This window comes from Dromaius novaehollandiae, chromosome 1, assembly GCF_036370855.1.
Source record: "Dromaius novaehollandiae isolate bDroNov1 chromosome 1, bDroNov1.hap1, whole genome shotgun sequence".
In the NCBI taxonomy this organism is placed as follows: Eukaryota; Metazoa; Chordata; class Aves; order Casuariiformes; family Dromaiidae; genus Dromaius; species Dromaius novaehollandiae.
The window spans coordinates 182,729,433-182,740,379 of record NC_088098.1 but is presented as its reverse complement, the minus strand read 5'-3'; the positions used below and the strand labels follow the sequence as shown (position 1 = coordinate 182,740,379).

The following is a 10,947-nucleotide window of genomic DNA, read 5'->3' as shown; positions in this document are numbered from 1 at the left end:
TTTTGTAATGACTTACACAATGACATGAACTCCACAGCTTAAATTAGAAACTCCTTCAAAATGAAACACGAAGTGTGACATAATTATAATTTTGTACCAAAAGATTTAACCAGCAGTAAGAAGAAAGCACAATGTAAATACACTTCATAAATGCTGAATAGAAGATAATTATTTATCTTCTGACCCTTCCCTATATTACACAAGTTATTCATGGTATGTAAACAAGTCTATTTTGTATATATGTTAAGAATGGCAGGTAACTACCTATTTTCCTTTGCGACCAGCCCTGAGTATTAAATTTCAGATGCAACTTCATACATTTTTTCCAAGCTCCCATAGTCTAACCGTGCAATTAGTAGTAAATATTTCTGATTACTCTCTGCCTATAAAAAAAACAAACCAAAGCCAAAAAATGAAGTTGGGAGTGGTAGGGAAAACAAATATCATTTATGTAAACACTTGTTGTGCAACATTAAACCTTACCTTGGACCTTCTGCTCCATTAATTGAGCGCTGCCTGTGTTACTGCTACTTATACGCTAGGTGCTATTGCAAAGCTCAGGGCTGCTGCGAAGCGCAATGGCGTGATATGAAGTGATGCAGAAAACAGTAGCAGCTCTGTCACTAGGTCAGCTGCAAGAAGTGACGTGTATGAATGTACAGTATATGGAGTTTTGTGAAAGATTCAGTCTCTCTTTCTCCCAAAGAACTTTAGCTGATGACACAAGGGGAATTCAGTTCCCTTTGGCAGAACTCCATGTTGGTCTGGATGCTGTAAATACTTCTGCCTCTACAGTCACTTAGCTCATGCTGCTAAAAATGTACTCATGACAGACTTAATAGAAGTATCTTCTTTTAAAAACTACTTGTCTGCAACAATCGTTTAATGTTCTTGCTTGCGTGTGGTTCACTTTGTTCAGAGACAGCTATTAATACTGATGAAAATTAAAGAGAGAAAAAAACAAATATTTTAACACTTACACTTTTCCAGTAGCATTTTAAAAAAAGAGCTAATAAGCCACAAACATTCTTAATTTTGTTGTTGCTTTTGCAATTCAAAAATAATATAGTAATATATGAAATTGTATTACAGCAGTAAGGGCCTCAGAATCCCAGCAGATGATGTAATTATGATTAAAAATTAGTATTATTGAATAACTCACTTTTGTAATATGCAAAAGTAATTTTTTTCTCTCATTTTCAATAACCATCAGTCTTAATATCTAACTAATGAAAAAACATAAACAGTGTCATCTGTCAGGTTGCTAACAGAGAATGCCACTTACTGGAGCCTCATTGTTTACTTTAGCAGGTAATTTGTGGACCGGAATCATTTAATTGTTCTGAGCACATAATTACATGCCAGCATTTTCCAATTTAATTAAAATGTACAAATCTGAAGATTAAGGGAATTTTTGAATTATTAATCATTTCTCCTCTAGGAAATCTTGTTGCTCTGCAGGAGATTTGTCCAGTGTACAACTATACGTATTTTTTTCCTTCTCTTTCACAGACAGACAATTTTCCCGCAGAGCCCAATTACATGGGCAGCAGGCAGCAGTTTGTTCAAAGGTAAGGCCTATTAAATAACTTTCTTGGCTTCTCCATTTGCATTCTTGTCAAAATTGCTTTGCCAGAGAGTACAATTCAACTTAGAACAAATAAATACAACTCTATCTTTCTTTTTCTCTCTCTCTCTCTTTTTTTTTTTTTTAATATGTATTTCAGTAGCTCCACGTTCAAGGATCCAGAAAGAGCCAGCTTGAGGGACAGCGGGCATGGGGACAGTGATCAGGCTGACAGTGACCAAGACACTAACAAAGGCTCCTGCTGTGACATGTCTGTTAGGGAGGCACTCAAGATGAAAACTACTTCAACTAAAAGCCAGCCACTTGAACAAGGTGAGTGAAGCCTCCCCTGCTTACAGAGTGTAAAGTTTAAGCAATCATTATAAACCTATTAGTATTACAGTGGCAGTTTATCAGGGTGGAAGAGCCCTCTGATAATACTATCAGAGAAAACAGTAAATCTTGCAGCTAGCCCAGAGCAACGAATGTTCAGTATCTTTCAGAAAGAACATGAAATGAAACTGCAAGTATCCTTTTTTTTATCCAAAGTAGATAAAAAGGGCGGGGGGGAGAGTAGTACTTTTCTAAAATGATTAGAATATACTTTATCTTCACTGGCATTGCCTGTAATATATTATATACAGTCCTTCTGCCAAAGCTCGATTTGAAAATTCAAACGAGACCGGACTGCACCAGATAAAAGAGTGCCAATCATTTCCATTCTTCACGTAGTTTGGAGAAGAGGAAAAGAGACGAGACTTGGGATATCAGACAACAGTAAAAATGGATAGGAGATGTTTTCATTTCATGGCAATTTGTAATGTTGATTTCACAATTAATAGTATGTGAGAAGTGTCAAATAATAACATAATCTGATTTTCAGTATAATTTCATTCACACCCTATGAAGGAATCAAAAATAAGCATCTGCAAAACAGTTAAAATGGCTTATATCAGGACAATGACAGTGCTCTCAACAAGCATTCATTCTACCAAATAAGCGTGTTTATTTTCTCAAAGTCTATGTCCAATTCATTTTTTTCCCAGATGTGTTAATTAATTATGAGATCTTTTATTTCAAAAGAAGCACATTTCTTGAAAGCTGCAGACAAACTGAACAATCTATAGCATTGTGTGTGTTTGCGTGTTTTGTTTCTAGACTGCAAGCCATAGGGAAGTGCATCGCTGAATTATTTTGAACTGTTTTGCATATCTGATATTATTTTCATTTGCTGTGTGGAAGATGATTCGGTGTTAAAGACCGTTAAAAATTATTAAGTCAGTCCGCCTAATGAGAAGCTATATTTATAATTAAGCAAAAATACTTTATAAGCTTTTTATTAATTGTTGATTAGGTGGAACTAGATTTTGCCTCTAGCCTGGTCTGGTCAGTAGTACAATCATTAGGAAATGCATGCTCTACTTCATTTTTCTGATCATGTTGCGATTGAAGTATAATTTTTGCTGGGTAGAATATTTTGAATGCTGCAACATAATTTATTCTGTATATATTGGAGGGTTGACCTCACATATGACCTTGTTTTCCAACTAATAAATGCCAGAAAGATTATTTTTTCTTGACCTTTTGCCACAGCCACTCTCTGCTTATAATTGGACATTGATCTGTATAAAGATGCTATACTGGACTTTTTTTTCTTTTTTTAAGAAACTGTTTGTAGATCTAAGTTTCTCAGTTTTGCACAAGAAAAAGACAAAATCTCTGGATTTCTACATGCTTGCATGAAAGCAAGGAATTCTAAAATTCTAAAAGCTGTGATTAGGATAATTGGTTACTACTCCAAATAAAACAGATATGTTTTTTTAAAGAAAAGGCCTGTAGCCAGAGTTCACAGTATTGCAGTTTGTGCAATGACATCAAGCCTGGTACTGGTCAAGATCTAAAAACATTAGTAAGCAGATCAAGTCAACCATTCCTATTGCTTATTTTCATTATAATGCAAAGAGCTATTTGGAGGTTTGCACTTGTCATCATGTCCGGATGAGGGGTCCTTATTCATCAAAAAACAACCGATTCAATTGGCTCATATTAATTCTTCAGATTCTTATTATACATATATTGAACTGTGAATGTTAAGTACTGTCAGCCACTGAACTGCAGCAGCAAGTGTTTATGTGAATTTTTTTACTGAATAAGTATAGGGAGATAAACTTTATTTTTTTCCAAATGTAATTATAAATGGTAATGATACCCATTTGTTTACTTTTATGAATTCTTCCATCCCAAGTGTGTGGTGAGAAGACCATTGGCATATTATGAAAACCGAACCTGCAGTGAGCACCTTATGGGGTTACAGATCATTGCAGTAACGAATGTGGTGCAATGTGGTGTTCCCAATGGAATCAGCAATTGCTTGTCTGGTTAGGGATCTGCAGCCCGACATCACTTTTCTCTTTTAAAAGCAGATAAACAAAATTGCTTTCTCGGATCATAAGCCAGGCTGAAGGAGGTTTACAAACATAATGTGTGTGATTAGGATAGAAAAAGGATTGCATTTTCTTTAGAAAGAAAATAGGTTCCAGGAAAAGGAGATGGACAAATTGCTAGAAACAATAGTCTATAGCAGTGCCTGAAGCAACATCAGAAGTTCTGGTTCTGCCATCATTCTGGGTTGTGCTCAAGGAAAGGAAGTCATTATTTTGTAGCAAACTTTCAGGATTGTTCATTGTTGTTTAAATGTATTTAAAATACTGCAACTTTTGTTGTTAGAAAGGTGATAGTAGAGGATAGTGGATCTTCTGACATTTTTGAAAAATGATCAGGGTGTAACTGCAGAGTCAGGACCTTGAATTCAGATTCCTAAATTAAAAAGTGAGTTTAGTCTGAGTTTGAAATCTTCTCTATGTAATTCAAAACTATTGTCACCCATCCAGTTCTCCCCATGACAGTAATAAGAATGCTAACATTATTTATAACTACAGTTTTGAGCAATTTGAGTCTAGAAAACTTGAAAATTAAGTGATAGTCAAAAATTGTGTCTGTAGCATGACAGCAGCTGCATGAGGAAATTTTTTGAAAAAAGAATTTTTTGTAGACAAGGCATCTTCTGATTTCAGCCTGGAAAGGGAGGCAACCAAATGCATTTTATGATTTGCATTAAAACAGTAAAAACTGTAGAAAGTGAAGCCTCTGCTCCTGAAAAAAAAAGTCTGCTATTAAAAGGTTTGGTTGTAAGGAAGAAACTTCCAGATAGCAAGTTTTGTCTGGTTCTGGTCTTGAACACTAGCACAAGTGGGAAAGATTGCAAATCAGCTATGATTATAAAATGCTTCTGAAAGCTCAACACTTGCATTTGATGGAAAGAAAAGGAGGGTGTGTGGGGGGGGACTTGAAAAGCTATTGGGACAGGAAGTCTTGTGTTAAAATAAGTATGTGCCCCTTTAGTTATCTCAACCATATATCCTTCTGCTGTAAATTCCAATCCACTTTCTGCATAAAAAAATATCTAGCTGTCTCTTAAGCTTACTTATGCTATCTGATTCAGCTGTCTTACTAAGCAGCTTCTTCCGTATGCCTGCTACTCTTTCAATAGAATGGTTTTAGCTAAATTTATTTTGTTTAGCTCTCTTTTCTTTTTTACTGTGTTGCTGAGACTTTAACCCCATCACTAGTTAGCACAGTTCGAGATTGCCCTACTTCTTACAAGTATTACAAGAATTAATAGCTTTGATTACCTCTGTCAGGTAACCTAAAAATTCCTATTTGTTCCACCTGAAATAGCATATAGTGTTCATACTCTGTTTAGATAGCAGAATAATCATTTTTTGCTATATTTTAAGCGTAACAGCAATAATTTGTATTTCTTGAAGAGATATCCAGAGCTGAAAATGATATTGTAAGCCATAAATGATATCTACAAATGAGTAGTACAACAGCGAGATGTGCACTCTATACTTTTCTTAGTGAATCCTGAATGTTTACTTTATTGTAGTATACAGAGGTGGAGGGTTTTTTTGAAGATATTCGTAAATCATTGTCTGTGTTAGATTTCCCCAGGGATTATTCCTTCCTTTTTCTTTTGTTTTGTGCCATCTCTGTTTTCCTTCTTTAACATAAAGTTACATTTTCATGTCATTGTCAGAAATATCCAAGAGCTGAATTCAGTAGCTTTGTTGTTTAGTTTTTGCTTTATCACTTTGCTGGCGTCTTGCTTTGAAAGATTTGCTTACCATTCACACTTGCATCCCATAGAGGGGGCATTTCTGCATGTGCTGTTGCCTAGTTAACAGTAACAGGGATCCTGACAATAAAAGAAAAAATAGAGGTGTCTCCTTGGAGGAAAGAGTAAAAGAAAACTCTTCAGCATTGGTGTCAGAGACTCTGCTAAGACACCAGTCTTCCCCACCAGGTTTTTCTGTAGAAGAGCATGGTTTTAATCTGAGATATAAATAACTAGTTTAAAAGGGTTAGAATGAAACTTCAGGAAAAATAAGAGATACTAAATACCACTGAAAAATTTAATACTCCTTTCTTTCTCATCATGACAAAAATATATGTGCATCACAATTGACGCAGTCCTGCATGCAACAGTCTAAGAAATAAGAACTGCATCGACTTTCTAATGTCTCTACGAATATTGTTAACTCTTGAGTTCGTCCACAGAACACATTCACAGAGCGAGTCTCCAGTAACTACTTGTATGTTTATAGTTTCAGCTTCTAAGCACAAATGATATTAGATGCTTGAAATCAACTATCCTCAACAACAGAGTAGAAATGATCACAATTTTTTACCAAGAAGTTTTCTGAACTATCCATTGATTTTCTTGCCATAATTCTTGAGATCTTTAGAATAATTAAAATCTATTCTGTTTAACAGAGTGAGAACCAGTCTAGACTGATCAGTGCAGGAAGTTCATCAAATAAATATCTGCTGCCTGACAGGATCACCAATGCTTTCCATGCCATTGGGGATGATGGGTTCTTTTATAAGCACATCAGTTTAATGAGATAATGAAACATGAAGAATGGGGAGAAATATGTCCTTTCAAAGTTCTCAGAGTTGGTGATGGCCTCTGCTGAGGGAATGATTGAGGCTGGGAGTCTCCCCAGAGCCAACACAACCTGTGAAATATTTTGTTCAACACTGCTTCCTCCCATTGTTTTTTCCCCTTGGGCAAGCCATCTCTCATCTCTCTCTGTGCCCAGAATGTGAGTAGCTGTCAGACTGCACCACTTGTTCTGACTCCTCCTAGGAAGCTTTATGTCCAAGACTATCATTCATTCCAACTCAGTTGCCCCTAATATGGTCAGGTAAGACACTACCTTGCTGTTGTATGTCAGTACTTGCATGCACAGACCTCATTCCTCAGTTCCATCTGATTAAGTGTTATCCGGACCCAGTACAATAGCAACTTACTTATATTGCGAGTGTATTTCCTTGCCGTATTCTGACTTAGTATCTGTTTCTGGAGCTGTAAATTCTGGAAACAGTCAGACAAAGCCCACAAGAAATTAGATTTTTTTTTCCCTTTGTTCATTCTTTTCCATGTATTTTCTCCCTCCTTTTTTTGACTTCTGTGCTTTATGGAAGCACGTGTGATCTTAGAAGAGGACTAGCAGGGGTCTAAACTAACTTATCTATTCTGTCAACTCATTCTGCTTGACCAAATTTGTTACAGAAGCCTGGAGATATTTGTGTTTTTTTGGTGTCTTTATAACACTGGGAGTTTTAATTTATGATTGAAAACTTCTGTAGAATTGTAGACTTTTATGAAGAAAAGGGCCATACTCATATTAGTTTTGTGTCCACTCCAGTGCATTCAACAATTCATTATGACATTTACGCTAGCATCAGCAGTTCCTTCCTACTTTTCTTCTGTGAGTAGATTGCTCAATAAACCAGTAATTCTGAATTTAAGAAAATTAGCAGCACTGTTATTGGTCTCATCCTTCTTGTGAAGTCTGTAGTGAATGAGAATATTGAAACTTCTATTGTTATTTAACCATTAAATAAATATATTGCACTCTTAGTTAAATGAGTAATCAGAAAAAAATCAAATCTTTTAAGCACCTTGGTCCTAATATATGTAGCAATAAACACTCCTTTAAAGCTCATCTAAGTAAGACTAGAAAAACTAAGACTTTCTTCAGACTTTCTTGGTTAGGCTGAGCTAGACTATACAAATATTCTGGCCTCCAAAGTTCTGTGATGTCGTTTTTCGAGAGACCAGAAAAATATTCTGTCTTTGAACCGAAGTTAATGAGCTAAACAGAGGAATGCAATTTAATTGCCTGTTATACAGATGATTGTCAGAATCTTTCTCACCTTAATACCCAGTGATTTATGACATGTCTGTTGCTATACGTTATGTATTGATCAAATTATATGATGGATTTGGACAAAATAAAGACTAAACTTGTCCAGCTATGAAACTTTATTTACTCAGAGGATTAAAATTTTCTTTTTTTCCTCTGAAGTGCCTATGTGTTGAATATCTTTTTGTTTATATATTTTATTTTTAGATTGCTTACTAGTCTACCATTTTAATTTGGGTTCACTTTTTAGCTTTCAGTTATTTCAATATTGAGTTTAAATTCTTGAATGACACTTTGTGATACCAGGTTAAATGATAATCACATGTGCTTCGAAGTGTCAGGTTTGTTTTGGTGCATATTCCTTAGAGAGGAGAGAGTTCCCTCCATGGTGTGCTCTCCTCATACTGACAGCTTGGGAGCTCAAGCAAAACCATCCAGGTGAGGGATGAGAAGTCTGAGGAAACAGGTGCTTGTCCTAGAAGAAGTCAAAAAAGGATGTGAAGTGGCATCCTAATGAGGAAGGGATGGATTAGCTTAATACCTCTGTAACTTACTTATCTGTCTTCATTGATACAAAATAGAAAATGAGTGCAAACATGCTGGCAGATGTGCCAGTGAATACACCTTGCATGAGAGTATCTTAGCCTATTAATACCACCTGTTATTGCTGATCATCCTGCTTTTCAACTGGAGTTGAGTTTTGCCAAATCATGTTTTTAATCAGGTGCATATTTCATCATTTTGCAGATTATTATCATCATGTATCTAGTAGCTGTTAAGTTTTGTGAACAGCATATCCCACATCTAATTAATGCATTTAGTCACAAATTAGGGGAAAAATTCTATAACTAATTTTCAAAACATGCAGAAAGAACTTTCTTTAACTATGGACATACAAAAATGTCATTGAGACACAAAGAATTGATTATATACATTCAGTTCAGCTTCATCTCTGCACCATTTGGTGTGTATGCCACATTTTTAAGGCAACTTAATTTTTCCCCCCCACTATTTCTTCTTATTTTATAATTACAGTTTAAATCAGTTGTTGAAATTTGTCTATGTTTTTGCCCTGTATCTTGTATTTTCATAGGCTATACAAAGCATCACCACCAGATCTATATATATATAGATCTTCTTATTAATTCCTATTAATCTATATATATATAATTCCTAATAATCTATCTATCTATATATCTTATTATTAATTCCTGAAAAGGTTTAAGCTTGACTGATATAAGTATTAATAAATTTCAGAAGCAATTTCTTTAATATGATTATTTGCAAATTAATGCATAACATGTACTTCGAGATCAGTAGTCTGTTACCGTAGGACTTGTGTCTTGGATGTGGGTGTAAATTGTAACATTTGAATGCTATAGCTGTTGGTCCGCATTTCTTCATTCTTTGCTTTAGAGGCAACAAAGCAGAATATCCCTCCCTTTTCACTGGTCTAAGCCTCAGTACTTGCTTTCTGTACTCTCTATTTTGAAACTGCCTTTCCTGGTCCAGAGCTCAGTCTTTGTACTGCAGTTTGTTCTTAGAAGTCTTAGAAGCCATAAGTTATCATTTTGCTTTATTCCCACAAGAAGAGCAAGAGAAGAACTTGCAGTTCTCAGTAAGATGAGGTGCTTCTATGTCAAAATCATTATCTTCAGCTAACAATTGTTCTTTTCAGACTCCTTTTATAAATTGAAAGAAAAGCGGGGGCATAGAAAGATCAACAACTTTTGAAATCAGGAAACCAGAAAATGGATAGTTTTCATTGTTTCAGGCTTTTTGCATGTCTTTGGGTTGTAAATGGATTTTCTCTGACTGTGCTTACTTTTGTTAATGAAAATTTTACAGCATATATTCATATACTAGAGGGACATTTAGTATCACCAAAATATTCTAGATATCGAGCCAACAAAATACATAGGTATGTTAAATAGAGATATTAGTCAAGCTTTGACACATTCTTCCAGCCACATTCTTGTAACCAAACGGAAGGAATATTCTCCAGATGAAGTTACTGTGAAGCTAATGCATGTTAGTTGAAAACCTGAACTTGGATTTTAGTTATTAATGGTTTTCTGTCCAGCTGGGAAAAAAAACATAACTACAGAAGTGTCTTATTTAAGAGTTGGAAGTTAATTACTCCATCTAGTAATGCGTTAGCTGGAATAATACTAACGGTATTTTAGTTTTCTGGAACAAGGAGCACCTTCTAATTTCTGTGCACAAAACTGCAGTCCATCCTTTTCCTAGCCGTTTGTCAGAGTCCTGTGCTTGTATCACTTTCCTCGTATGTCTTCATTTCCACAGAAAGGAAAGGGGGATAACTTAAATGGGGCCAGAGTTACAGCACACTAATTAGTCACACAACCCCTGTGCTCAGGTCGTGGAGATATTTTTAAGGAAGATCTAGACAAATTCAAAATCAACAAGGAAGTAGGATAACAGCAAAAAATAGATAAGAGGTTTATGAAACGTGTTCTCTAGGTGAAATTTGAAAGAACTGTGTTTGTTTAGAATTTATATTTGTTTAGAAGAACAAGGACTGAGGGGAAACATAATAAAAGTCTTTGTGTTTATAAAAATTTGTTATAAATGGGATGATGGTTGCTTTTTTTCTCTATATATGTGTGGTGAGTAGAGCATGAAGCACTTGTTTAATTTGCGGGGAGAGCTATTTAGGTTAAATAAGAGGAAGAACTTTGCTATAGTTAAACACTGGAACAAGGTACCTATGTGAGTTGTAGAATCCCCTTCCATATAATTTTTTAAGAGCAGGTTAAATACATGTCCATCTGTTATAATCTAGTTTTATTTTAACCTACCAGAGGACAGAGGAGCCACTCAAGCCCTGTGTTTTATGATGCTGTGATTAAAGGTTATGACGAACTGTACTGTCCAATCCTGAGTAAAAATGTACTGAAAGGGAATATTTATACTGACCTCTACTACAGCCTTTTTTCTGTGAACATCTTCTTTTATGGGAAGAGTTAACCATGTTAGAAAATTGCAGGAAATGTGGATTATGTAGGGCTTCATAACAAGAATCCATGGTATATCATACTAGTACTTCACATTTAAGAGGACTTTGCTTAGACACAGAGCTAC

The 10,947-nt window shown here is 35.3% G+C and overlaps 1 protein-coding gene across 5 annotated transcripts in view; it reads left to right on the top strand.

Annotated features, from left to right (window-relative positions):
- The window catches only part of PCDH17 (protocadherin 17), a 91,438-nt gene that overhangs the window by 28,126 nt on the left and 52,365 nt on the right, over positions 1-10,947 (top strand). For 4 of the 5 annotated variants that reach the window (XM_026101150.2, XM_064504796.1, XM_026101152.2 and 1 more), the window contains 2 exons: positions 1,513-1,571; positions 1,728-1,900. In XM_026101150.2, the coding sequence (XP_025956935.1) occupies positions 1,513-1,571; positions 1,728-1,900 (232 nt within the window). The remainder of the gene's footprint in view (positions 1-1,512; positions 1,572-1,727; positions 1,901-10,947) is intronic. The other variant, XM_026101151.2, reaches the window with a different exon arrangement.